The following is a 27,704-nucleotide window of genomic DNA, read 5'->3' on the forward strand; positions in this document are numbered from 1 at the left end:
GCAGCAGCGCCCGGGAGAAGGCGATCCCCTGTCCCCGGGGCACGGCCGTGTCCCGGTCCCGGCCCCAGCTCCCCGGTAGGGAGCACACGCGCGTCGCGGGCACACGCCCGGTGCCGGGCACGCGCGCCTCACGTGACGGCCGCCGCCGCCCGCCCTCCGTCCCTCGCGCGTTCCCGGTGCCGCCGCCGCCGCCGCCGCCTCCCCCGGGCGCATGCGCGGCCCCGGGGATCCCGTCCCCTCGTGCGCGTGACGTCGCCGCGTCTCGCGCCGCTCCGGACCGGTGGCAGCGGTGACGGCGACGGCAGCGGTAACGGTAACGGTAACGGTGGCCCCGATGAGTGGGGGATCGACTCCGGCAGCAGCGCGGTGCTCCTTCCTCTGCTGCCGGGGTGGTGCTGGGTAGCGGCAGGGGGTGCGGGAGCGCGGCGGGCAGCGCTCGGTGCTCGCTGTGCAAGGCTCTCGGTGCCCGCTGTGCAAGGCTCTCGGTGCCCGCTGTGCAAGGCTCTCGGTGCGGAGCGGCCGGTGCGCCGGGCGGCGTGGGATGCTCGATGCTCTGTGCCTTGGGGGGGAGATGCAGGGTGCTCGGTGTACGGAGAGGTGTTCGGTGAGGGCTGTGTGGGGAGGATGCAGGGTGCTCGGTTCCGGGTGTTCGGTGCACGGAGAAGTGTGGGGTGCTGGGTGCGTGGGGAGTGCAGGGTGCTCAGGGCTCGGGGCGGGAATGAAGGATGCTCGGTGCTGGGTGCTCAGAGCGCTTTCCTGTGCAGGATGCTGGGTGCTCGGTGTGGTACTGGGTGCACAGAGTGGTTCAGGGTGCTCGGAGTGGTGCAGGTGGAGGGTGCTGGGTGCTCAGGGCAGTGCCAGATGCAGGGTGCTGGATGCTTGGAGTGGTGCAGGATGCTTGGGGGATGCAGAGTGCTGGGAGGGGGTGTGTTGAGGGTGGTCAGTCAGTTAGGGGTGGAGGGTACCAGGTGCCCAGAGTGGTGCTGGGTGTACAGAGTGGTTCAGGATGTGAAGGATGCAGGGTGCCAGGTCCCCAGAGTGGTGCTGGGTGCACTACACAGAGCAGTTAAGGGTGCTCAGGGTGTGAGTGATGCAGGGTGCTGGGTGCCCAGAGTGGTTCAGGGTGCACAGAGTGGTTCAGGATGCTCAGGATGTGAGTGATGCAGGGTGCTTGGTACCTAGAGTGGTGCTGGGTGCCCAATTCTGTTCAGGGTGCTCAGGATGTGAGGAATGCAGGGTGCTCGGTGCCTAGAGTGGTGCTGGGTGCCCAATTCTGTTCAGGGTGCTCAGGGTGTGAGTGATGCAGGGTGCTGGGTGCCCAGAGTGGTTCAGGGTGCTCAGGATGTGAGGGATGCAGGGTGCTCGGTGCCTAGAGTGGTGCTGGGTGCCCGGATCTGTTTAGGGTGCTCAGGGTGTGAGGGATGCAGGGTGCTGGGTGCCCAGAATGGTTGAGGGTGCACAGAGTGGTTCAGGATGTGAGGGATGTGAGGGATGCAGGGTGCTTGGTGCCTAGAGTGGTGCTGGGTGCCCAGAGTGGTTCAGGATGCTCAGGGTGTGAGGGATGGAGGGTGCTGGGTGTCTAGAGCGGTGCTGGGTGCCCAGAGTGGTTCAGGGTGCTCAGGCTGTGAGGGATGCAGGGTGCTTGGTGCCTAGAGTGGTGCTGGGTGCCCGGATCTGTTCAGGGTGCTCAGGGTGTGAGGGATGCAGGGTGCTGGGTGCCTAGAGTGGTTCAGGATGCTCAGGATGTGAGGGATGCAGGGTGCTGGGTGCCTAGAGTGGTTCAGGGTGCTCAGGCTGTGAGGGATGCAGGGCGCCGGGTGTTGTGCAGTACACAGTGCGCAGAGGCAAGCTCAGGGGGGCTGTTGCCCCACGGTGCTGCAAGACCCACGCTGTTTCCACGGGAAGCTCCAGCTCCTTGGGACCGAGCGGTGGTCTCTGGAGCTGCTGGCAGCAGGTTCCCGGTGCGGGCAGCATGAGCTGGGGCCACCACCACCCCCCCTCCACGGGGCAGGGCTGGGTTCGCGTTGCCGTGGGGCTTCGTCCTGGCCCTCTCTGTGTTTGTTTGCACGCTGGGGCCGGGTCCAAAACCCATCTCAGGGCTTGAAGCCCCGCTCCACACGTTGTCTCTCCTGCGAGCCACAGCCCGGCCCTGCCGGCGGCTTGTACTTAACGCGAGGGCTGCTGGAGTTGTCCCCATGGCACCACGGCCCTGCTGCTGCTGCTGCTGCTGCTGCGCGGGCACCGAGGGAGGGCTGGCGAGGCGAGGAGCGGGCTCGGTGCCAGCAGGCTTCCAAAATCCGATGCTGCTTTTCTGGGAGTGCTGCAGCATGCCCGTGGGGGGGCGGGAGGGGTGGGGGGAGGGGGAGCTTGTCAAGTGCCAACGCAGGTTCTGAAGGTTCCTGCGAGCAGGGTTCTCTGCTGCTGTGTGCCTGTGTGTGTGGGGGGATGTGTGGCAGCAGGGAGAGGAGGGCTGCAGGGTGCTCCTGAGGGGGAGCAGCCCCTGAAATAGAATAGAATAGGATTAACCAGGTTGGAAAGAGACCTTTGAGATCATCCAGTCCAACCTATCACCCAACACCATCTAATCAACTAAACCATGGCACCAAGTGCCTCAGCCAGGCTCTTCCTAAACACCTCCAGGGATGGGGACTCCACCACCTCCCTGGGCAGCACATTCCAGTGGCCAGTCTCTCTTTCTATGAAGAACTTCTTTCTAACATCCAGCCTGAACCTCCCCGGCACAGCATGAGACTGTGTCCTCTTGTTCTGGTGCTGCTTGCCTGGGAGAAGAGACCAACCCCCTCCTGGCTACAACCTCCCTTCAGGCAGTTGGAGAGAGCAAGAAGGTCTCCCCTGAGCCTCCTCTTCACCAGGCTAAGCAACCCCAACTCCCTCAGCCTCAAATTTGGGTTGGTTTTCAGGGCTGACTTTTCCTGCCCAGCCTGCAGTCTGTGCATGGACTTCAAGCTGTCCTTGAGCCAGCAATGTGCCCTCATGGTCAAGATGCAAATGGGCTCCTGAGGTGCATCAAGAAGAGTGTGGCCAGCAGGTTGAGAGAGGTTCTCCTGCTCCTCTGCTCTGCCCTAGTGAGGCCACATCTGGAGGACTGGGTCCAGTGCTGGGCTCCACAGTTCCTGTGAACTGCTGGAGGATCTAAGGATTGAGAGGCCTGGAGTGTCTCTGTGAGGATGAAAGGCTGAGAGCCCTGAGGCTGCTGAGCCTGGAGAAGAGCAGCCCCAGAGAGGATCTGCTGTAGTGAGAGCCACAGGACCTGTGGGGAGCAAGAGGCTGGGGCCAGACTCTTGTCCGTGGTGCCCAGTGGCAGGACAAGGGGCAAAGGGCACAAAGTGGAACCCAGGAGGTTCCATCTGACCAGGAGGTGAATCTTCTTTGGTGTGAGGCTGCTGGAGCCCTGGAGCTGGCTGCCCAGAGAGGTTGTGGAGTCTCCTTCACTGGAGACATTCCAACCCCACCTGGACATTGTGCTCCTGGGCAGGCTGCTGTGGGTGCCCCTGCTTGAGCCGCTGGATGATCTCCAGAGGTCTGTTCCACCCCCCTACCATGCTGGGACTGGGAGGCCACTGCTGGGACCTGGCCAGTTGCCCTGCTTGTGGAGCCATGCAGTGTGCCTCAGGGCCACCGAGCAGCTGCCCCTTGTCCCCTCACAGGGTTTGCAAACAAGAAGCACCAACAGCAGCAGAGGGCTGCTCAAGCCACAGCCCTCAGAAGTGAAGCAAGAGGCTGCTTCCCAGACCTGAGCCCAAACCCTCGATGGGGACTGGACACGTGGCTGTGGCGTGAGGTGCTTCTCCATGGAGGAACAGCCCTGACCCCTGAGCTCTGCAGCTGCTGCAGCCCACAGATAAACACAGGATGGTGGGGGCTGGAAAGGGACCTGTTAAACTGGGGGGGTCCAGAACTGGACCCAGTACTCCAGATGTGGCCTTACTAAGGCAGAGTAGAGGGGGAGCAGAACCTCCCTTGACCTGCTGGCCACACTCTTCTTCATGCACCCCAAGAGACCATTGGCCCTCTTGGCTACAAGGGCAACATTGCTGGCTCATGGGCCACTTGAAGTCCACCAGGACTCCAGTGTCCTTCTCCACGGAGCTGCTTTCCAGCAGGTCAGCTCCTGGAGCTGCCCCAGCTACAGGCTGCTGCCATGGGTGGCATAAGGAGGAAGGACAGCGTGAGGAGGAAGGGCAGCGTGAGGAGGAAGGGCAGCATACAGGGACAGCCCTTGGTGGCCCAGCATTTGCAGCTGTGAGTGGCAGCAGAGGACCCAGAGCTGGACTCCTGCAGGCAGAAACTGAGCTGTGAAGCACTTGGATGTGCTCCTCACCATGAGATCTTCCCCAGGAGGGTGGTGAGAGCCTGGCACAGGTTGCCCAGAGAGGTGGTGGCAGCCTCATCCCTGGAGGTGTTTGCAGCCAGGCTGGATGTGGCTGTGAGCAACCTGCTGTAGTGTGAGGTGTCCCTGCCCGTGGCAGGGGGGTTGGAACTGGCTGAGCCCTGAGGTCCCTTCCAACCCTGACAATTCTATGCATTCTCAGGGTAATTTGTCTTTGCTGGTGGCCAGAGCAGCACATCTGGGCAGGACCCAGTTCCTGTTCTCCCATCCAGTTTCACAAGAGCTTCCCCCACCCCGAGGCTTGGCTGGAGGCTGTGGCACGTCCTCCCTGGGAGCTGTGCAGGCACATGGGTGTTGCACCACATGGAGCAGGGTGGGGTGGGGGGCACATCTTCAGATGGTGCTGGGCAGCACCCAAAACTGCTTGCCCTTGTGGCAGGGGACATAGTATCATAGTATCAGTCAGGGTTGGAAGGGACCACAAGGATCATCTAGTTCCAACCCCCCTGCCATGGGCAGGGACACCCCACACTAGATCAGCCTGGCCACAGCCTCAGCCAGCCTGGGCTTAAACACCTCCAGGGACAGGGCCCCAACCACCTCCCTGGACAACCCATTCCAGGGCTTCACCACTCTCATGGGGAAGAACTTCCTCCCCACCTCCAGCTTCATTCCATTCCCCCTAGTCCTATCACTCCCTGAGATCCTGAGCAGTCCCTCCCCAGCCTTCTTGTAGCCCCCTTCAGATACTGGAAGGCCACAATGAGGTCACCTGGGAGCCTTCTCTTCTGCAGACTGAACAGCCCCAACTCCTTCAGTCTGTCCTCACAGGAGAGGTGCTCCAGCCCTCTGCTCATCCTCCTGGCCCTTCTCTGGACACCTTCCAGCACCTCCAGATCCCTCTTGCAATAGGGGCTCCAGAACTGGAGGCAGGACTCCAGGTGGGGTCTCCCCAGAGCTGAGCAGAGGGGGAGAATCACATCCCTTGCCCTGCTGGCCACACTTCTGCTGCTGCAGCCCAGGATCTGATTGGCTTTCTGGGCTGCAAGTGCACACTGAGAGCTCCTGGTGAGCTTCTCCTCCCCCAGCACCCCCAAGTCTCTCTCCTCAGGGCTGCTTTCCAGCCAGTCCCTGCCCAGCCTGGATTTGTGCCTGGGGTTGCCTCCACCCAGCTGCAGGACCCTGTCCTTGGTCTTGTTGAAGCTCCTGAGGTTGGCTTGTGCCCACCTCTCCAGCCTGTCAAGGTGTGCCCACAGGGATGGGGGCAGGGATGGGCAGAAGGAGGTGGGTACAGCACCATTCCTCCCCCACCTTGCAGCCCAAGGCATGTGTGCCTTCAGCTCTGGGCAGGGCTGCTGTCACTGGCTGAGGAAATAAAACATTTTGATTGTGTTTCTTAAGCAAATTTGAGGTTTTGGGGGTTTCTCTTGCAGAAACAGCTTCTTTTTCTGTCCTGCATGCCCTGATCTTGGGGGATGGAGCTTGTGGAGACTCCTGGGTTGGCATGTGGGCTTGCAAAAATGTGGCTTTTGAAGATGCTCAGGATGTTTTGTTCCTGGTTGTTTCTCTTCCTCCCCTGACCTTTGGTGGGCTCTGCCCACCACGGGGGATCTTGGTTTGGGCAGGAAGAGCCAAGGTTTGGTGAGCTAATGTGGGAGCTGCAGGCTTGGGCTCCTCTCTGGGGACCTCCCTGCGACCAGGGGTGGGGTTTGGGAGGTTGGAGGAGCGGGGAACAGCTCTGTGCTTCTCAGGAACCTCTCATCCAGCTCCTGGGGGGGGACTGGGATGTGGAGGGCTGCTGGTCAGGGGGCAAGGGAGCGTGGCAGTGTGTCTGTCTGTCTGTCACTGCTGGCGAGGCGCCACCCGCGCTGCCTTCGCCTCCGTCCCCCTGAGGCAGCCACTGCAGAGTAATTAAGGAAAGGTAAAGCTCTGTTGATTGGAGCTGTGGGTTAATTAAAAGTCAGGAGCTCCACTCCTGACAGAGCTCCTCTCCTGCTTCAGCACAAGTGCTTCCAAAGTGGAGGACAAGAAATCCGGGGGGGAGTGGTGGCCCCATCTGTCACTTGGAGGGTCGCAGACACCCCTCCTGCTCCAGCATCCATCCCTCACAGCCCATGGCTCTACCTCCCTCCTTTGTCTTGCTCCTTCCAGCAGCAGCTGAGCCTCCTGGTCAGGCTTTGGAATAGGTTGCCCAGGGAGGTGGTGGAGTCACCATGCCTGGGGGTGTTCAGGAAACCTGTGGCCATGGCACTTTGGGCCATGGTTTGATGGCTATGGTGGTCTCGGGGTCGTGGTTGGACTCAATGCTCTTAGAAGACCTTTCCAACCAAACCAGTTCTGTGATTCCTGCCCCTGCTCCTTGAGCCAAGAGGGAACCTGGTGAGCCCCTTCCTCCCTGGCTTTGCTGGAGCTTTCACAGAATCAGTCAGGGATGGAAGGGACCACAGGGATCACCTAGTTCCAACCCCCCTGCCATGGGCAGGGACACCCCACACTAGAGCTTTGCTGGGGTGCAGTGGTTTGTGCCAGGTCACTGGGGTTGGTGCCTCCACCCCTGCCTTCTGCCAGCAGCTTTCACTTTGGGCCTTTCATAATGAATAAGGCAGTCTGAGACAAAGGCTGCTGCCTCAGGGAGGGCTTTGCACCTCTGGGTGGTGTGGTTTCCATGGATGGGTGATAAAATGCCACTGCTGTGCTGGGCCCCCGAGGTTGGTGGAGCAAAGACACTTCACACTGGTGGGAATGCTGTTATTTCAGGAGCCTTGGAGCACTGAGCAGGGAAATAGAATGTTTTTCTTTCTGATCATAATAGCCTCAAAGTAATATAAGATCAATCCCCCTGTGCTGTGAGATGCCCACTGGCTTCTTTCTTGCTGTGATTAAGAGCCTAGTCAAGCAGCTTCAGCTCAAGGTTCCACATTGTAGAGTTTATTGAGGGCTGGAGGGCCCCTGGCTGGTGCTGAGTGCAGCCAGCTGAAAGGCAGTGGGGCAGGACCCATGGGGACAGCAGAGCTGGCATGTCCTGCAGCTGCTGTGGGGGTGAGATGAGCTGCCTGGGTGCTAAGGTGCAAGCTTGGGGCCCCCCTCCTTGAGCTTTGGGTGCTTAACACGCAGTCTTGCAGCCTTCTCACAGAACCACAGGGTGGTGGGGGTTGGAAGGGACCTCTGGAGATCAAGTCCAACCTCCCCCTCGCCAGGGCAGCTTCACCCACAGCAGGTTGCACAGGATGGCAAAGCCAGGTGGGCTTTGAGTAACTCCAGCGACGGAGGCTCCACCGCCTCTGAGCAGCCAGTTTCAGGGCTCTCTACCACCCTCAACATCAAGAAGTTCCTCCTTGTGTCTAGATGGAGCTTTCTGTCTGCAAGCCTGTGCCCATTTGGACTGTCCCAGTTCTGCCTGGGATGGTGGTGGTGCTGCAGGTGCAAACCACGATGCGGTTTGCCCTGCTGGGGGATTTTCAGAGGGCCATGGAGCCCTGAGGTGCTCTCTGCCTTGGAATTGGCTTCTGATTCCTGTTGCTGTGAGGGGATCTGTGGCCTGCAGTGCATCTTCAGCTTCCACAGGCAAACCACGTTCTGCTTGTGGTGCTGCTGCTCTTGCCACGTGGTGTCCTGCAAGCAGCTTCTTGGGGGGGACTTTCGGGCGCCGGAGGTTGTGTTGAGCAGCTGAATTTTGAGCTTCTCCTTTGGCCACTTGGAGCCTGAGGGTTGTCCAAAGCTCCTGTCCTGCTGTGAGCAGCTGTGGTGTTGACCAGGGTGGGCAGAGAAGGTTGGACCCTGCTCCCATCAGCTGGCTGACCCTGCAGGGATCGATTGGCAGCGCTGGGGGACTGGCAGCTGTGGGGTTGTGCAACGGGGCTGGGGCTGTGCTGAGCCACAGCCATGCTTTGAGCACCAGCAGCTGGCAGAGCTGGCTGCTTGCTCTGTGCCTGCTGCTGTTCAGCCACCTCTTGGGGAAGGTTTTCAGATCTCCTCCCCAGCCTTTGCTCCAGCTGCTTTGACAATGAGAAGGGAATCACAGGATTGCTTGGGTGGGGAAAGCCCTCTAAGGGCATCCAGTCCAACCAGCAGCCCAACACCACCGTGGCCCTCAAACCATGTCCCAGAGTGCCATGGCCACACATGTCTTGAACACTTCCAGGGTTGGAGACTCCACCACCCCCCTGGGCAGCCTGTTCCAGCGCCTGACCACTCTTGCAGGAAAGAAATTTCTCCTGATCTCCAACCTCACCCTCCCCTGACACAGTTTCAGGCCATTTCCTCTCATCCTGTCACCTGATCCTAGGGAGAAAAGACCAACCCCACCTCACTGCAACCTCCTTGCAGGGAGCTGTAGAGAGCCAGAAGGTCTCCCCCTCAGCCTCCTCTTCTCCAGACTAAACAACCCCAGCTCCCTCAGCTGCTCCTCACCAGCCCTGTTCTCCAGACCCTTCACCAACTTCCTTGCCCTTCTCTAGACCCAGTCCAGCCCCTCAATGTCCTTCTTGGAGTGAGGGGCCCAAAACTGAACCTGGTGACCAGTCCAGGGGGACAATCACTTCCCTACTCATGCTGGCCACACTATTCCTGATACAAGCTCCTCTCTTGGGGCTTGTTTCATCCTCCTGCTGTTTGCTGCTTCCTCCTCAGGACCTGAGCATCTCAGGGCTGCTAAAAGAGATGCCTTGGAGTCATTGGGTGTGTTGAAAGACCTGTTAGAAGTGTGGCATAAGCAGGGTAGATTAGGTTGGACATCAGGAGGAAGTCCTTCCCAAGGAGGGTGATGAAATACTGGAACAGGTTGCCCAGGGATGTGGTTGAGGTCCCACCCCCTGAGACATTCAAGGTGAAACTTGATGTGGCCCTGGGCAACCTGATCTAGTTGGAGGTGTCCCTGCTGCCTGCAGGAGGGCTGGACAAGACGAGCTTCAAGGCTCCTTTGATGCATTCTGTGATGCTATGAGAGCATGGGCTGAGGTTGGGATGGCAGCAGGCCCCCTCAGGCAGGCCAGGCTTGGTTTTGTGTTGAGTTCCCCCTAGGAATCAACTGGAGGCTCTCAATTGCACGAGGAGGACTTTGCTGATTTGTGAAGATGTGAGTTAGATCTCTGAGAACATCTCCCAGTGACCACAGCTTCTGCTGCTGTGCTGCCACAAAGGCTCCTGCAAGCTCTCATCCTTTGACTGAGCACCACTGGGCTGAGCTCAAATTTGCCAGGCCACACCTAAGTCCTTCTGGGGGAACCTGCAGTTAACAGCAATAGTTTGATAGAGCCATAAAACTGTTCCATGTTGGAAGAGAGCTTAAAGGTCATCTGCCCCAGCTGCTTGCCTGGAGCTCCCAAACACGCCGCTGCTGCTGAGCCACCACCACTAAACCATGGCCCTCAGCACCACATCCACACATCTTTTAGAGCCCTCCAGGGATGTGACTCCACCACCTCCCTGGGCAGCCTGTTTCCCAGTGCCTGAGAACCCTTTTCTGGGAAGAAACTTTCCCTGGTATCCAACCTGAACCTCCCCTGGATCAACTTGAGGCCATTTCCTCTCCTCATAGAATCAGGAAGAGTGTGGCCAGCAGGAGCAGGGAGGTCATTCTGCCCTGTGCTCAGCACTGGTCAAGCCACACCTTGAGTCCTGTGTCCAGTTCTGGGCCTCTCAGTTTAGGAAAGATGTTGAGATGCTGGAAGGTGTCCAGAGAAGGGCAACAAAGCTGGGGAGGGGTCTGGAGCACAGCCCTGTGAGGAGAGGCTGAGGGAGCTGGGGTTGCTTAGCCTGGAGAAGAGGAGGCTCAGGGGAGACCTTCTTGCTCTCTCCAACTCCCTGAAGGGAGGTTGTAGCCAGGTGGGGGTTGGTCTCTTCTCCCAGGCAACCAGAACAAGAGGACACAGTCTCAAGCTGTGCCAGGGGAAGTTTAGGCTGGAGGTGAGGATAAAGTTCTTCATAGAGAGAGAGATTGGCCATTGGGATGTGCTGCCCAGGGAGGTGGTGGAGTCCCCATCCCTGGAGCTGTTCAAGAGGGGATTGGATGTGGCACTTGGAGCCATGGTTTAGTAGTCAGGAGGTGTTGGGTGCCAGGTTGGACTTGGTGATCTCTGAGGTCTCTTCCAACCTTATTGATTCTATGACTTGGTGATCTCTGAGGTCTCTTCCAACCCGGTTGATTCTATGATTCCATGATTTGGATGAGCTGGATGAGGCCTTGAGCAACCTGCTCCTAGAGGGAGGTGTCCCTGCCCCTGGGATAGGGAGGGGTTGGAACTCGATGATCTTTAAGGTCCCTTCCGCCGCCGAACCATCGGAGGATTCTCTTGGCGGGGGGGTGGGGGGGGTTGGTAACACTTTGCTGCGTTCAAGCAGAGCTCAGATCTTGCTTCCCCACCACAGATGGTGCCAGGCTGTGCCCGGGGCTGGGTTTTGGCAGCGCTGGTGGTTTTGCCCGTTGGCAGGAGGGGCAGGTGAAAGGAGGACGTGGATGCTGCGGTCGCTGCCGCTGCTCGCTCAGCCGCGCTGTCCGCATGGGCTCAGGAAGGAAGCCTGCGTGTGTGTGTCTGTGTGTCCGTGCGTCTGTCTGTGCACAAGCGAGAGCTGGAGCCATTTCCTGGGCAGGGTGTTTCAGGTTGGGCTGCTCGAGTGCTGCCTGCCTGCCTGCTCCAGAGCCTTTGTGGCGCTGCAGAAGCGCAGCCAGGGATGGGCTGGGCGCTTGCCAGAGGTTCCTGCAGTCTCATCCGGAGCCGGTGGCGGATGGAGGTCAGGCTGGGACGGAGCAGAAGGTCTTGCAGGGAAGGAGAAGGTCTTGCCGAGCTGGTGCTGGGTGGAGTTTTCCTCTGGTTTCTAAGGAGCGCTGCAGTGGAGCAGCCGTGTGACGTTGGCTGGCAGCTGGGCAAGGAGAGGAGGAGACTCTGGGGTGGCTGGAATAACAATGAGTGTCCCTGCTTGAAGTGTCCTCGGGAACGTCCTCTAAGGCTGGGACGCTCTCCCGCAGCAGCTGGGAGCTGGCTGTGGGAAGGACTCGGCTGCAGCAGCCTCACCGTGAGCCTGGGGCTCTGAGCAGATGCTGTGAGCCTGCCTCAGAGCAGGGTCCCCATCCTGCCTGCCTCAGAGCAGGGTCCCCATCCTGCCTGCCTCAGAGCAGGGTGCCCATCCTGCCTGCCTCAGAGCAGGGTCCCCATCCTGCCTGCCTGCCTCAGAGCAGGGTGCCCATCCTGCCTGCCTGAGAGCAGGGTCCCCATCCTGCCTGCCTCAGAGCAGGGTGCCCATCCTGCCTGCCTGCCTCAGAGCAGGGTCCCCATCTTGCCTGCCTCAGAGCAGGGTGCCCATCCTGCCTGCCTGCCTCAGAGCAGGGTGCCCATCCTGCCTGCCTGCCTCAGAGCAGGGTCCCTATCCTGCCTGCCTCAGAGCAGGGTGCCCATCCTGCCTGCCTCAGAGCAGGGTGCCCATCCTGCCTGCCTGCCTCAGAGCAGGGTGCCCATCCTGCCTGCCTGCCTGCCTCAGAGCAGGGTCCCCATCCTGCCTGCCTGAGAGCAGGGTGCCCATCCTGCCTGCCTGCCTCAGAGTAGGGTGCCCATCCTGCCTGCCTGCCTGCCTCAGAGCAGGGTGCCCATCCTGCCTGCCTCAGAGCAGTGTGCCCATCCTGCCTGCCCTTCAAGCAGGGTCTCCATCCTCCCTGCCTGCCCTCCAAGCAGGGTCCCCATCCTGCCTGCCCTCCTCAGAGCAGGGTACCCATCCAACCTCAGAGCAGAGTGCCATCCTGCCCACCCATCTCAGAGGAGGGTGCTCCTCTGCCCTCCAGTGCCTGGAGGAGGGTGTCCTGCAGGGGCACAGGTGCAGTGCCACCAGCATGCCTGGCACACTGTCACTGGGACACACTGTGCTTGCCAGGCAGCTTCAGCCAAGGTGGTGCAGATGGCTGCCCTCATGGGCACAGGAGTCATGTCCATGTGGGAGCACTGGTGTTGGGGGTGGTGTGTGGGGTTTGGTTCCTTGCCTGGGAGGGTTCTGTGCCACGGGGAAGGGATGGTGAGGGTGGAGAGAGCTTTGTACCTTGGGCTGGAGCTGAGGAGTTCCTGGCAGCGTGGGCAACTCCCCGTGCAGCGATTGGCATCCCCGTGCCCTCCGTGGGAGGCATGAGTGGGACCTGGCAGATGTGTGAATCCTCTGGGCCACCTCTCTTCCTGCCACTCCTGGTTTGGGGGCTGTGACCACAGCCTCACTTTTTGCCTGGTTTCAGTGTGTTTACCAAAGCCTGTCCCGGGGAGGGGGGGCTGGGAGCTGCTTCCTCCAGCTGCTTCCTCTCTGCTGGTGTACTGCTGGCTTGTGTGCGATGGGATCGTGACACGTTCAGACCATTGCCCCCTGGGTTTTAACCATCCCAGCTGCTCCTGGTCCCCTGAGGATTCCCCCTTCCAGGATCCTTCATGTTTGAAAAGAGCAGCCACTTTTCCTGCCTCCCTGGCTTTCTCCTTCACGGTGGAGCAGTGCCAACGCCTTGGGGCTGGCAGATGAGTCGCAGCTGTGCCATGTCTGCCTGCCAGCACTGAGCTGAGACCACCAGCTCCACTGGGACCACCTTCCCCTGGGCTGGGAGGGAGGCTGTGAGCAGGGCAGGGTGCTGAGGAGGAGGAGGAGGATTGCATCACTTGTCACCATGATAAACAAACTGACGTTGTGGCTTTTCTTCCCTCTTAGGTCTTTTTGTTGGCCACCTGTGCTGCAGCATGAAGCTTGGCTAGCAGCAAAATGAACTCCCCAGGGGAAGGTAAGCCCAGGCAGATGGCACTTGCCAGAGTGGTGGGCTCCCCTCTGGTGGTGGGCACAGGTCTCCTGCAGTGGCTGTGCCCTGGCACCCCGTGAATACTCCGTTGCCTTCGCAAGCTGACACGGAGTGGTTCGAGCCTTGATCAGGGCTGTGTCTGCTCAGCATGCAGAATGAGGAAGAATTCTGCCTGTGGAACCTCTCATGCCCTTGTTTGTCACTGCACTGCTGTCACTTCCCTGCCAGCTCCCATCCTCCCCCACACTCTCTGTACCAGCCTCTCAGGGACAGAGCTCTCGGCTGTGGGTCACAGCTTGTCCTTGTCCTGCTGTGGCCGAGCTGCACTCGGGGGCTTCGGCTGCAGGCACTTGGATTTCTGCTTCCCCTCACCACTCCCTGCTGTGGTGTGCCTGAGAAGCCCTGCAGAGCTCCCTGATCCCTGCCTGCCTCAGAGCAGGGTCCCCATCCTGCCTACCTGCCTCAGAGCAGGGTCCCCATCCTGCCTGCCTGCCTCAGAGCAGGGTGCCCATCCTGCCTGCCTCAGCTGAAGGACTAGGAGGGTATCCTTGCTCTGGATTTTGAGTGTGTCAGGGAGTGATAGGACTGGGGAGGATGGAACAAAGCTAGCAATGGGTAGATTCAGATTGGATGTTAGGAAGAAGTTCTTCCCCATGAGGGTGGTGAGAGACTGGCACAGGTTGCCCAGAGAGGTGGTGGAAGCCTCATCCCTGGAGGTGTTTGCAGCCAGGCTGGATGTGGCTGTGAGCAACCTGCTGTAGTGTGAGGTGTCCCTGCCCATGGCAGGGGGGTTGGAGCTGGCTGATCCTTGAGCTCCCTTCCAACCCTGACAATTCCATGATCCTGTGATCCTGGGTGACCCTGCTTGAGCTGAGGGGTTGGACTGGATGATCTCCAGAGGTCCTTCCCCCCCACCCCCACACTGGGATTCTGTGCTGCAGCATTGCTGGAGTGGGATCTGTACCACCACCTCCCAGCCAGGCTCCCACTTCACCCAGGGAGTGCCTTTTGTTCTCCTCCTGCACACCAAATCCCTCTGGGTGGGAATTGGTTGCTGGAAGCTCAGAACAGAGCACTTCTGTGCTCCAGCCTCCTCTCAGCTGCAGCTCTCTCCTGCTAATTAGCCTGCCTTGGGCTGCATAATTACTCCAGTTGGCCTTAAGTCCTGCCTGCTCCCACTGCCCAGCACTGGAATGGCTCTTGTGGGCATTTGGAGTTATTTCTACAGTGAACATCTGAAGGTCTTTGCAGGGCTGAAACAGATCAAGGTGGCAGGAAGGAGCAGGGGAGCCCTTGGATTTGCCATGCCTCTGACTGCTGCAGAAAAGCCAGAGCTGTTTGTTCTCCCCTCTCTGATCTCCATCTCCACAAAGGCAGCTGCATTGGACTCCTTGGATTTTCCTATGGGATGTGGCCAGGCACTTGAAACCCTTTAGCCTTGGGATGTTGGCCAGGGGGTCAAGCAGGATGCCAAAGAGCCACAGAAGTAATGGTGGTGGTGATGTGACTGCTGAACATGAGCATGGGCCCTGCATCACTGCAGTAGTTTTCCTCCTCAACTCCTTGGAAGGAGGTTGGAGGCAGGTGGGGGTTGGTCTCCCAAGGAACAAGTGACAGGATGAGAGGAAACAGCCTCAGGTTGCACCAGGGGAGGTTTAGGTTGGCCATGAGGAACAATTTCTTCCCCTTGAGGGTTGTTCAGGCCTGGCCCAGGCTGCCCAGGTGGAGTCCCCATCCCTGGAGGGGTTTCAAAGCTGTGGAGATGTGGTGCTGAGGGCCATGGCTTGGTGGTGCCCTGGCAGTGCTGGGTTAAAGGTTGGTCTGGAGGAGCTGAAAGATCTCTTCCCACCAAAACAATTCTATGATTCTGGGATGTATCTCCTGCCTGCTCCCCACACCAAGGGGCTTCACAGGATCTGCTGCTCCCTGTGCTGTTTCCTGGAGCTCAGGTTTCCCTGCAGCTGTTCTTGGGGCTGTCAGCAGAGCAGAACACGTGGATGGCCCATTCCTTCCCCTCCATTCAGCTCCCACCCCGGCCACATAATCACAAAGGACTTGAAATCCCTGGGTGAGCCCAGGGGAGGATTGCAAAACCTGAGCTCCCAAATGGAGCAGGATGGGGGAGGGTGTGGGAAGCGGTGCCAGCGTTCCCAGGAGTCCTCCCCTGGCAGGCAGCAGGGCAGAGGACTTGCAGAAGCTGCAGCTCCCTGCTGGACATCCTACCCCAGGAGACAGGAAAAACCCCAGAGCCTCAATGCCAGGTGAAGGCTGCAAGGATTTTGATGTGAGTCTCTGCAGGAGGGGATTTCTCTTGGCTCTGCTGGGGTCATGGCTGGACTTGATGACCTTAAAAGTCTTCTCCAACCAAAATGATTCTATGGAGGGCATCTAAGAGTCTAGAGATGGGTGGCCATGGCACTCTGGGACGTGGTTTAATGGCTGTGGTGGTGGTGGGGTGATGGTTGGACTGGATGATCTTGGAGGGCTTTGCCAACCCAAACAGCTCTCTGCTTTAGTGCTGACTCTGTGTTGCTGGTAGCCTTTGGTTGGTTGAACCATTTGTGTGTTTCATTCTGATGGGTAACTGCTTCTCCTGACTCAGTCCTTTAAAAGCTGCTTTTGTTTCTCTCCTGCTTCAGCTTCATTCCCTCCCTTGCTGTAGCACCTTGAAACTCAAGGAAATGCAGGTGGCTGAGAGAAGTGAGAAGGTGGTGGTGTGCTGAGCTCTCTTTGAGGAGGAAGGAGAAGGGCAGGGGGAGGGTTTGGGCTTCACCTGGGGTGGAACAGACTCCTTGTAAAGGCTCTCCTCCAAAATGCTCCTGGAGCTTTGCCCCAGCTGCAGACCTGTTTCTGGGTACACGAAGGCTCCAGAAACAATCTCCTTGGGTGTGCTCTGAGGCAGCCTCTAATTATCTCCTGGATAGTAGGCACCATAGCCTGGAAGCTGCTGATAGGTGAAAGAGATCATAGGGTCATGGGATGTTAAGGGTTGGAAGGGACCTTCAAAATTTATCAAGTCCAACCCCCCTGCCAGAGCAGGGGCATAGAATCCAGCACAGGTCACACAGGAACACATCCAGGTGGGGCTTGAAAGTCTCCAGAGAAGGACTCTCCACAACCTCCCTGGGCAGCCTGTTCCAGTGCTCTGTGACCCTCCCAGTGAAGAAGTTCTTCCTCATATTGAGGTGGAACCTCCTGTGCTGCACTTTATATCCATTGCCCCTTGTCCTATCTCAGGGTGCAGCTGAGCAAAGCCTGTCCCCTCCCTCTTGACGATGATGAAAGCCTGGCACGGTGTCAGCATCCAGCAGGAGCTGTCTGGCTGCTGAGGTGCCAGCAGACTGGGCTGTGGCTCCTTCCTGGCCTGCATCAGGATTAGTGTGGCCAGCAGGAGCAGGGAGTTCATTCTGCCCTGTGCTCAGCACTGGTTAGGCCACACCTTGAGTCCTGTGTCCAGTTCTGGGCTCCTCGGTTTAGGAAAGATGTTGAGATGCTGGAAGGTGTCCAGAGAAGGGCAACAAAGCTGGGGAGGGGTCTGGAGCACAGCCCTGTGAGGAGAGGCTGAGGGAGCTGGGGTTGCTTAGCCTGGAGAAGAGGAGGCTCAGGGGAGACCTTCTTGCTCTCTCTAACTCCCTGAAGGGAGGTTGTAGCCATGTGGGTGTTGGTCTCTTCTCCCAGGCAAGCAGCAGCAGAACAAGAGGACACAGTCTCAAGCTGTGCCAGGGGAGGTTCAGGCTGCATGTTAGGAAGAAGTTCTTCCCAGCAATAGAGATTGGCCATTGGGATGTGCTGCCCAGGGAGGTGGTGGAGTCCCCATCCCTGGAGGTGTTTAGGAAGAGCCTGGCTGAGGCACTTGGTGCCATGGTTTAGTTGATTGGATGGTGCTGGGTTGGGGTGGATGATCTCTGAGGTCTTTTCCAACCTGGTTAATTCTATTCCTATTCTATTCTATTCTATTCTATTCTATTCTATTCTATTCTATTCTATTCTATTCTATTCTATTCTATTCTATTCTATTCTATTCTATTCTATTCTATTCTATTCTATTTCTACTCTATTCTATCCTATCCTAATTCTATTCTATTCCATCCTATCCTATCCTATCCTATCCTATCCTATCCTATCCTATCCTATCCTATCCTATCCTATCCTATCCTATCCTACCCTACCCTATCCCATCCCCTCCCATCTCCTCTGACCCCTGTGTGTTCCTCTTGCAGATGCCCGCTGGGTGGAGCGCTCAGTAGCCGCCAGCTGAGGCGCTGGGTCCCCAGCCTGCGCGGTGGGGAGCAGGATGCGGCTCACCATGAGGAGGCTGCTGCTGGTGGTGGGCTGCGTGGCCGCCCTGACGGTGACCCTGCACCTCGGGCAGCAGGTGCTGCGGTGCCAGCAGGTGCTGAGCGAGCGGCGGCGCGGGCTGATGCGGCCCGAGAGCGAGGAGCTGGTGGTGCTGGACGCCAACCGCGTGGAGTACCGCTACAGCAAGGAGATGCCCCTGATCTTCATCGGCGGCGTCCCGCGCAGCGGCACCACCCTGATGCGGGCCATGCTGGACGCCCACCCCGAGGTGCGCTGCGGGGAGGAGACGCGCATCATCCCCCGCCTGCTGGCCATGCGGCAGGCCTGGTCCAAGTCCGGGCGCGAGAAGATGCGGCTGGACGAGGCCGGGGTGACCGACCAGGTGCTGGACGCCGCCATGCAGGCCTTCATCCTGGAGGTGATCGCCAAGCACGGCGAGCCCGCCAGGTACCTGTGCAACAAGGACCCCTTCACGCTCAAGTCCTCCGTCTACCTGGCCAGGCTCTTCCCCAACTCCAAGTTCCTGCTGATGGTGCGGGACGGCCGCGCCTCCGTCCACTCCATGATCAGCCGCAAGGTGACCATCGCCGGCTTCGACCTCAGCAGCTACCGCGACTGCCTCACCAAGTGGAACAAAGCCATCGAGGTGATGTACTCCCAGTGCCTGGAGATCGGCAGGGCCCGCTGCCTGCCCGTCTACTACGAGCAGCTGGTGCTGCACCCCGAGCAGTCCTTGCAGGCCATCATGAAGTTCCTGGGCATCTCCTGGAGCGACACGCTGCTGCACCACGAGGAGCTGATCGGGAAGCCCGGCGGCGTGTCCCTCTCCAAGTGAGGGTCCTGGCTTTCTAGCGTGGCATCATAGGATAGGATAGGATAGGATAGGATAGGCTAGGATAGGCTAGGCTAGGCTAGGCTAGGCTAGGATAGGATAGGATAGAATTGGGATAGGATAGGATAGGATAGGATAGGATAGGATAGGATAGGATAGGCTAGGCTAGGCTAGGCTAGGATAGGATAGGATAGAATTGGGATAGGATAGGATAGGATAGGATAGGATAGGATAGGATAGGATAGGATAGGATAGGATAGAATAGAATGAGACTAGACTAGACTAGACTAGACTAGACTAGACTAGACTAGACTAGACTAGACTTGAATTGAATTGACCAGGTTGGAAAAGACCTTTGAGATCATCCAGTCCAACCTATCACCCAACACCGTTTAATCAACTAAACCATGGCACCAAGCACCCCATCCAGGCTCTTCCTAAGCACCTCCAGGGATGTTGGGTGGGACCTCAAGGATCAGCCAGTTCCAACCCCCCTGCCATGGGCAGGGACACCTCACACTACAGCAGGTTGCTCACAGCCACATCCAGCCTGGCCTTCAAAACCTCCAGGGATGAGGCTTCCACCACCTCCCTCTGCAACCTGTGCCAGTGTCTCACCATCCTCGTGGTGAAGAATTTCTTCCTAACATCCAATCTCAATCTGCCCATTTCTAGTTTTGTTCCATCCTCCCCTAGTCCTATCATTACCTGACACCCTCAAAAGTCCCTCCCCAACTTTCTTGTAGCTCCCTTCAGATACTGGAGGGCCACAATAAGATCTCCTTGGAGCCTTCTCCTCTCCAGACTGAATAGTCCCAACTCTCTTCAAGGAGCTGTTTTGTTGGGGTCAAGGCTAAAACCAGGGGCAAAGACGCATCAGCTGTGTCTGCCTGTCTGGTATCAGGTGGCAGGAGGAGGGGAAACAGCCTGAAACCGTGCCAGGTTGGAGACTGGGAAACATTTCTTTGCTTCATTTCTTTGGAACAGGCTGCCCAGGGAGGTGGTGGAGTCCCCACCCCTGGGGGTGTTCAAGAGACGTGTTGGACATGGCGCTTGGGGACATGGTTTAGAGGCCATGGTGGGGGTAGACTGATGGTTGGACTCAATGATCTCAGAGGGCTTTTCCAACCCAAACAATTCTATCATTCCATGGAGATACCCTGGTCTGGTTTCAGTTGGGGTTTGGTGAGCCCAGGCCATGGACATGCTCCATGCTGTGACACCCTGAGCTGCAGGCCTGATCCCAGGGCTGGTACAGGTGAAGCTGGGGGCCCAGCACCTCATGGCACCCCTCCTGCCAAAGCAGTTCTATGATTTTTTCAGGGGCAGAGGTGGCAGCACATCCAGGTTTGCTGCAGGAGGTTTGGTGTTGCTGAGGAGATGATTTAAGCCCCAGCAATCTGTTGAGCCCCACACAGCAGCCTGTCAGGCGAGGATTTGAGGAGCAGGTGGCTGCTTTGTTCATCTCTCCTGACAGTGCAGAAGCAATTTCTAGTTTGAAAAGAACTGCTTGCTCTCAAACAGGAGCTCTTTAATGCCTCTCTCCTCCACCCATCCTCAGATGCCTCCTAGCTTGGCTGCTCATGGCTGGCTGTCAGCAGTGAGCAGCAGTTCTTGCCAGGTTTGGTGCTGGTGTTGCAGAATCAAAGCCGTACCTGCTTGGTGGGACACACCCCAGCACTCCCTCCTTGATAGCTGGCTCTGGGTGCCAGGGAGGTGCTTGCCTGCTCCCAGCTGCTTCTCCTCTTTAATGCTCTCATGTCCTAAATGGAGGCTTACATCTGGCATATCAAAGTGTCATCACTGGTAGAAGGGAACCAGACAAGCAGGCTTTGCATGGGTGCTCGTGCCCCAGGCCGTGAGGGCAGCTGTGGACATGCAGCTGCTCCATCTCTCCAGCACATCTCCAGAGATAGAGGAGTCAATCACCTCACTGGGCAGCCTGTTCCAGTCTTTGAGGACCCAGTTCTAGAAACCCAAAACCAGTTCTGGAGGCAGTTCTGGGTTCTGAAAGGTGGTTGAGGCCCCAGCCTTGAAGACATCCAAGGTCAAACTTGATGGGGCAGCCTGGGCAGCCTGATCTAGTTGGAGGCATTCTTGCTAAGTGCAGGGGGGTAGGTAGGGCAGGATGACCTTTGAGGGTGCCTTCCAACCTGCTGCATCCTATGATCTGTGCACTTTGTCAGTGAGCTTTCCTCCCCAGCCTAAACCTCCCCTGGGGATGAGGTAGAGAAATGTGAGGTTGGAGGCTGCCCTCAGGGTGAAAACCAACACCTTTGTGTCTTGTCTTGTTTGTTTCTCTCTTTCTTCTTTTTCCCCAGGATAGAAAGGTCAACAGACCAGGTCATCAAGCCAGTGAACATGGAGGCGTTGTCCAAGTGGATTGGGCACATCCCTGGGGATGTGCTGCAGGACATGGCCCACATCGCGCCGATGCTTGCCAGGCTGGGCTACGACCCCTATGCCAACCCCCCCAACTATGGGCACCCCGACCCCTTGGTGGTCAACAACACACACAGAGTGAGTGGGGCTGGGGGGCTGGGCAGCCACAGAGCCCTGGGAGCAGGAGAGGTGGCTCAGCTCACAACAGAGGAGCAGAGGTCTCTGGAGAGCAGCCCTGTGGAGAAGGACTTGGGGGCTGCTGGGGGGTGAGAAGCTGGACATGAGCCAGCACTGTGTGCTGCCAGCCCAGAGCCAGCCCTGTCCTGGGGCTGATCCCCAGCAGTGTGGGCAGCAGGGGCAGGGAGGGGACTCTGCCCCTCTGCTGTGCTCTGCTGAGACTTCACCTGCGGTGCTGGGGCCAGCTCTGGAGTCCTCAGCACGGGAGAGACAGGGACCTGTTGGAGCAGGGCCAGAGGAGGCCACAGCAGTGCTGGGAGAACTGGAAGCTCTCTCCTCTGAGGCCAGGCTGGGAAAGGTGGGGTTGTTCAGCATGGAGAAAAGGAGCTCCAGGGGGACCTTCTGGTGGCCTTTCAGTGCTTAAAGGGGCTGAGCAGGGAGCTGGGGACAGACTTGAGCAGGGCCTGGTGGGACAGGATGAGGGGGGATGGTTTGAAAGTAAAAGAGGGAGACTGAGACTGGAGAGAGAGAAGACATGTTTGACCCTGAGGGTGGGGAGAGCCTGTCCCAGGTTGCCCAGAGAGGTGGGAGATGCCCCAGCCCTGGAAGCACTGCAGGTCAGGTTGTTTGGGGCCGTGAGCAACCTGCTGAGTGCAGGGGGGTTGGGCTGGATGAGCTGTAGGGCTCCCTTCCCACCCAAAGCGTTCTGCAGTTCTTTCAGGAGACAAGGACAGACAGACAGTTCCCCCCAGCTGCTGCCCAACCAGATGTGTGTGGTGGGTTGAGCCTGGTGTGGCTCAGACAGACCGTTCTGTAGTGGTGCTCCTTGCTTCTGTGGTGGCAGATACTGTCCTGGCCCTCCCTCTCCAGCCCTGCTCTGAACCCAGGCGTGGGAGCTGCTGCTGTGAGCTGATCTTATCTCAGGCACCAGACACCAGCCTGGCCCCAGGAGGCCATGCAGGCTGTGCTGTGTCCCTGGCTTGCTCACCAGCCACTCCCAGCAGCCCGCAGGGAATGCGAGGGGAGGCTCAAAAGGCATTTGGGCAGCACCAGAAGACTTTCCTTGTTGTTTGGTGGTTTTTATTGGTTGGTTTGGGGGTTTTGGGGTTGTTTTTTTCTGTTTTTAGTATTGAGTCATGTCCCTGGAGCAGAGCTGGGAGGAAGGAGCTGCAGAGCCACAGCCAGCAGCTAAATCCAGAGAGAGCTGCCTGTGCTTTGTAGAGTCACAGAATTGTTTTGCTTGGAAGAGACCTTGCAGATCCTGCAGCCCAACCATGAACCCAGCACTGCCAGGTCACCACTAAACCCTCAGCACCACAGCTTTACAGTCTCCAGGGATGGGGACTCCACCCTGGGCAGCCTATTCCAGCATCTGACCACTGCTGCAGCGCAGAAATTGTTCCTCATGGCCGACCTAAAGCTCCCCTGCCGCAACTTGAGGCCACTTCCTCTTGTCCCTTGTTCTAGGGACAAGAAACCAACTCCCACCTGGCTCCAGCCTCCCTTCAGGGAGTTGGAGAGAGCCAGAAGGTCTCCCCTCAGCATCTTTTTCTCCAGGCTGAACAACTCCCCCCTCCTCAGCTGCTGCTCACCAGCCCTGTTCTCCAGACCCTTCAGCAGCTTCCTTGCCCTTCTCTGGTAACACTCCCAGCCCCCCAATGCCCTTCTTGGAGTGAGGAGCCCAAAGCTAACCTTATGGTTGAGTGGTTGCCCTTCTCTGGTAACACTCCCAGCCCCCCAGTGCCCTTCTTGGAGTGAGGAGCCCAAAGCTAACCTTATGGTTGAGTGGTTGCCCTTCTCTGGTAACACTTCCAGCCCCTCAATGTCCTTCTTGGAGTGAGGAGCCCAAAACTAACCTTATGGTTGAGTGGTTGCCCTTCTCTGGTAGCACTCCCAGCCCCCCAATGCCCTTTTTGGAGTGAGGAGCTCAAAGCTAACCTTATGGTTGAGTGGTTGCCCTGCTCTGGTAACACTCCCAGCCCCTCAATGCCCTTCTTGGAGTGAGGAGCCCAAAGCTAACCTTATGGTTGAGTGGCTCCTCCCTGGATTGAGGCTGGACTCTGCAGCCCCTAGCTTTGCATGTGCATGAGGGTGGCTTGGACAAAGTGTTCCCTGTCACACTGGTGGCAGCAGGACAATGGAGAATGGACTGGACTGGACTGGACTGGACTGGAATGGAATGGAATGGAATAGAATTAACCAGGTTAGAAGAGACCTTTGAGATCATTGAGTAAATTGGAAGAGGGATTCATTAGGTTCTAGGGGAATATTTTCTGGAGCCCCTTCTTTCAAGGTGAGGAGGTTGGGTTTCAGATATATTCCTGCTGTGGCTTACAACCACTCAACCTTTTTACCCCACCAGCTGGGGACTTGCCTCAAGTCAGAAGCTGCACCAGGGGGGTTGTAGTGAGCTGGGGGTTGGTCTCTTCTCCCAGGCAAGCAGCACCAGAACAAGAGGACACAGTCTCAAGCTGTGCCAGGGGAGGTTTGGGCTGGAGGTGAGGAGAAAGTTCTTCAGAGTGATTGGCCATTGGAATGTGCTGCCCAGGGAGGTGGTGGAGTCACTGTCCCTGGAGGTGTTCAAAGAGGGATTGGATGTGGCACTTGGAGCCACGGTTTGGTTGTCAGGAGGTGTTAGGTAATAGGTTGGACTTGATCTCTGAGGTCTTTTCCAGCCTGCTTGATCCTATGGCAATGCCTGCAGGTGGGACTGGTCCCTGTGGGACTCTATGCAGATCATGGGCAGCCAGTGCTGGCAGGTTGGAAGAGCTTCCCTTGAGCTGGTCTGTACTCCCAAGTGCTCCTCCTTGTTCCCTGTGCTTGCTAAGAGCTGTTCCAGGACACATGATTGGGGTGAACATGCACCCTGGGCAGGGCTGGGGGCTCTGGTGTGGACCTTCCAAATACTTCCTGGGATGGATTTGGAGACCTGGCACGTGGCAAAGACCCCAAACACTCTCCTCCTCCAGGCTAAAAATGGGAAGTGAAGAGCTGCTGGTGTCAGTTCCCTTGCCCCAGCAGGGTGCTGCTCCCAGTCAGGAAGGAGGGCCCCAGTCATAGCACCATGGTGCAGAGCCAGCATCCATCAGCTGCTTCAGACATGCTGGGACACAGGTTCATGAGGTGGCTGAGGTGAATTTGCCACTACCCTGGAAGGGTCACTGCAGCTTTCTCTTTTCCCATAGGTTTTAAAGGGGGATTATAAAACACCAGCCAACTTGAAAGGTCATCTGCAGGTAAGGAAGAATCCACTGGCCCTTGGAGGGCTTTGCTTGCTTGGCTGAATCCTGGGTTCCTGGTGCTTTGCTCCCTCTTACGGGCATTTGCAGGCTGGGCAACCAGCTGAGGGAATGTCCCTGCTCTCCTGCCCCAGTCCATGGGGCTGTGCTGTGTGTCCTGTGCCCCTCAGGCACTGCTGCTTCACCTCCTCCTCCTGCTCCTGTGAGTGGTGTCCTGCAGTGGAGTCCTGTGACACTTGTGCTCTTGCATCTCTTCCTTCAAGATGGTTTTTAACCTTTCTCTCTCTTCCCAAAACTCCTAACTGTTTTGCTGCTGGGCCATGGTCTTGCCTGCTGTAGGGAGGGTGGCTTGGATGGTTTAAGGGTTACAGATGGATCTTCTAGTTCCTGTGCATGGGTGGTTGTGTGCAGGTGTCCAAAATAGGCTATGGGGCTTCTGGGCCCCTCAGTGTAGGAAAGATGTTGAGGTGCTGGAAGGTGTCCAGAGAAGGGCAAGAAAGCTGGGGAGGGGTCTGGAGCACAGCCCTGTGAGGAGAGGCTGAGGGAGCTGGGGTTGCTTAGCCTGGAGAAGAAGAGGCTCAGGGGAGACCTTCTTGCTCTCTCCAACTCCCTGAAGGGAGGTTGTAGCCAGGTGGGGGTTGGTCTCTTCTCCCAGGCAACCAGAACAAGAGGACACAGTCTCAAGCTGTGCCAGGGGAGGTTCAGGCTGGATGTTAGGAAGAAGTTCTTCCCAGCAAGAGAGATTGGCCATTGGGATGTGCTGCCCAGGGAGGTGGTGGAGTCCCCATCCCTGGGGGTGTTTAGGAAGAGCCTGGATGAGGCACTTGGTGCTGTGGTTGAGTTGCTTAGATGGTGTTGGGTGATAGGTTGGACTGGATGATCTCTGAGGTCTCTTCCAACCTGGTCTAGTCCTGTCCTGTCCTGTCCTGTCCTGTCCTGGTCTGGTCTGGTCTGGTCTGGTCTATTCTATTCTATTCTATTCTATTCTATTCTATTCTATTCTATTCTATTCTATTCTATTCTATTCTATTCTATTCTATTCTATTCTATTCTATTCTATTCTATTCCTACCCTACCCTACCTTACCCTACCCTACCCTACCCTATCCTACCCTACCCTATCCTACCCTATCAGCAGCAAAGCAGGAGGCTGTAGCCTGGTGGCTGCTGGCTCTCTGCTCTTGTCCTTCTTTCTGTGCCCTAACCATTTCCTTTCCTTGCTGCTGGGAGTGCTCTGCGGGGGGCAGATGCTGGCTTCCAGCTGACCCTTCTGTTTCTGGGTTGTTCCAGGTGACTCAGAACACATCCTCTTCTCACTAAGAAAATGAATGATTTCCAGGTAAGACCTGGTGCTGGGTTGGGGGACCTGGGGAAATCTCCCTGCTTTGCTGCAGGGGGTAGCATTTGGGTGCCTGGATCAGCCTGGCTGCTCACAACCACAATCCCCTCCCTCACAGCTGCTTTGGGCTTTCCAGGACAATGCACTCCTGTGAGCTGATGGCTCAGAAGTTCTTCCCTTCTGAGCTCTGGAAGTGGCCTTATTTTCAGCAGAACTGAAAGCAGCCACTTGGGAGAGTTCTTCCTGCCTGTCCCTGGGGGGACAAGGAGTGAAGAAGGGGATGTGGGAAGGCGTGGAGGAGCTGAGCTGCTTCCCCAGCTGCCTTCCAGGAGGTGCCCTGGACCTGTGACACCTAAAGCAGCTGCAGCTGTTGTCACTTAGGGAAGAAACAAAGCTGCTGCTAGGCAGGGCTTTCTGCTGCAGGTACAGCTGTGGAGATGTGGGGTTTTTTCCTGTCTTTTCTTTTTAGCTAGCTGAAGCAGAAAATGTCATTTTCTCTCACCAAACCCAACCCTTTCAGAACCAGTTGGTGTGCAGAAGCAACCCACTGTGCTAAAGAAACACAGCAGGAGCACTCAATGCAACTGGCAGATGTGTGCCCCTCACCCCACAGCTGGGACTTGCTTCACTCTTTAACCCTTTTCTTGGCCTGCTGGCTGCTTTAGAACCATCAGGCAGGCAGGGGCAGTGCTGATGTGACCAGACCCTGCTCCTCAGGCTGCTTTTATTTCCTCAGAGTCCAAGGGCAGGAGATTGAACACGTCGAAGTGTCAGGTTCTACACATTGGCCACCACAACCCCAGGCAGTGCTACAGGCTGGGGGCAGAGTGGCTGAGAGCAGCCAGGCAGAGAGGGACCTGGGGGTAGTGGTTGATGGAAGGCTGAAAAAGAGCCAGCAGTGTGCCCAGGCAGCCAAGAAGGCCAATGGCATCCTGGCCTGCAGCAGGAAGAGTGTGGCCAGCAGGAGCAGGGAGGGCATTCTGCCCTGTGCTCAGCACTGCTCAGGCCACACCTTGAGTCCTGTGTCCAGTTCTGGGCTCTTCAGTTTAGGAAAGCTGTTGAGCTGCTGGAAGGTGTCCAGAGAAGGGCAACAAAACTGGGGAGGGGTCTGGAGCACAGCCCTGTGAGGAGAGGCTGAGGGAGCTGGGGTTGCTTAGCCTGGAGAAGAGGAGGCTCAGGGGAGACCTTCTTGCTCTCTCCAACTCCCTGAAGGGAGGTTGTAGCCAGGTGGGGGTTGGTCTCTTCTCCCAGGCAAGCAGCACCAGAACAAGAGGACACAGTCTCAAGCTGTGCCAGGGGAGGTTCAGGCTGGATGTTAGGAAGAAGTTCTTCCCAGCAAGAGAGATTGGCCATTGGGATGTGCTGCCCAGGGAGGTGGTGGAGTCCCCATCCCTGGAGGTGTTTAGGAAGAGCCTGGCTGAGGCACTTGGTGCCATGGTTTAGTTGATTAGATGGTGTTGGATGATAGGTTGGACTGGATGATCCTGAAAGTCTCTTCCCACCTGCTTTATTCTCTTCTATTGTACTCTATTCTATTTCTGTTCTCTTCCAGAATGCTGCAAACAGCCGTTTTGTTGCCCAGCAAGGCGGAGTTTGCAAAGAAGCAGCACCAGTGGGAATCGGTTATCCAAGCATATTGCTTGCTCAGTAACTATTGCCAAAACGACTGCTCTACGAGGAATGTTATTTGCATTTATTTGCAAAGGCCAAACCTTTCACACCTCGGACACCCCATTGCCTGCCTTCCCCCTGCCCTCCGTGGGGCCAGCGGCGCTGCAAACCCGGCCTCCGCGGGGGGGGGTGGTGGCGGTGAGGGAAGGCTTATCGTACACCGTGGCCTGAGGACTCGCTCAATGGCGTGTGAAGGACTCGTTCGGTCGCGTCTCTGTGTCTCCTAACGCTGCTCTCCTGTCCCGGCTCACAACTCGGTGTCCTGGCCTGTGGAGCCTTTGTCGTGCGAGTGATGCCCTCCTCCCCGCCCCGCCCTTCACTGTGACTTACAGAGGCTATTGCAGAGTTAATATATGAGCCCACCCCGCCTCCTCCCCGCCCTCTTGCACACCATTAAAGTGTTGGTTTAATAACCCCGCCTCGGCCCTCGCTCTCCGCCCCGCCAGGGCTCGGCCTCGGCGCCTCCCTTCCTGCAGGCCGCGCTCCGCCGAGCCCGCCTGGGGCGCTCGCTCCTCTGCGCGGCCTGGCGCCGGAAGTGCGTCACCGGAAGTGCGTCGCCGGAAGTGTCCGGGCGAGTTCCGGCGCGGCGCGGGCGCAGTGGGGCCCGGCGGTAGCGGAGGCTCTGGGCTGAGGCGAGCCGGTGCTGCGTGGGAGCGTCGGGGC

The 27,704-nt window shown here is 57.8% G+C and overlaps 1 protein-coding gene across 3 annotated transcripts; it reads left to right on the forward strand.

Annotated features, from left to right (window-relative positions):
• The first annotated feature begins 220 nt into the window (after window positions 1-220).
• Window positions 221-27,454, forward strand: TPST2 (tyrosylprotein sulfotransferase 2). 3 transcript variants are annotated; one of them, XM_068163274.1, is made up of 7 exons: window positions 221-319; window positions 13,019-13,088; window positions 17,324-18,233; window positions 20,556-20,754; window positions 23,979-24,029; window positions 25,322-25,370; window positions 26,923-27,454. In XM_068163274.1, the coding sequence occupies exons 3-6, from the start codon at window positions 17,398-17,400 to the stop codon at window positions 25,349-25,351; spliced, it is 1,116 nt and encodes a 371-aa protein (XP_068019375.1). In that variant the 5' UTR covers window positions 221-319; window positions 13,019-13,088; window positions 17,324-17,397; the 3' UTR covers window positions 25,352-25,370; window positions 26,923-27,454. The 3 variants fall into 3 exon arrangements, with proteins under 3 accessions (XP_068019375.1, XP_068019374.1, XP_068019376.1); XM_068163273.1 differs by having other exon boundaries at window positions 221-313; XM_068163275.1 differs by lacking the exons at window positions 221-319; window positions 13,019-13,088 and adding an exon at window positions 15,330-15,387.
• The last annotated feature ends 250 nt before the right edge of the window (window positions 27,455-27,704 follow it).

The sequence above is a fragment of the Melanerpes formicivorus genome, unplaced genomic scaffold (assembly GCF_026170545.1).
Source record: "Melanerpes formicivorus ecotype bairdi unplaced genomic scaffold, bMelFor1.0.p_v2 SCAF_72, whole genome shotgun sequence".
NCBI lineage: Eukaryota > Metazoa > Chordata > Aves > Piciformes > Picidae > Melanerpes > Melanerpes formicivorus.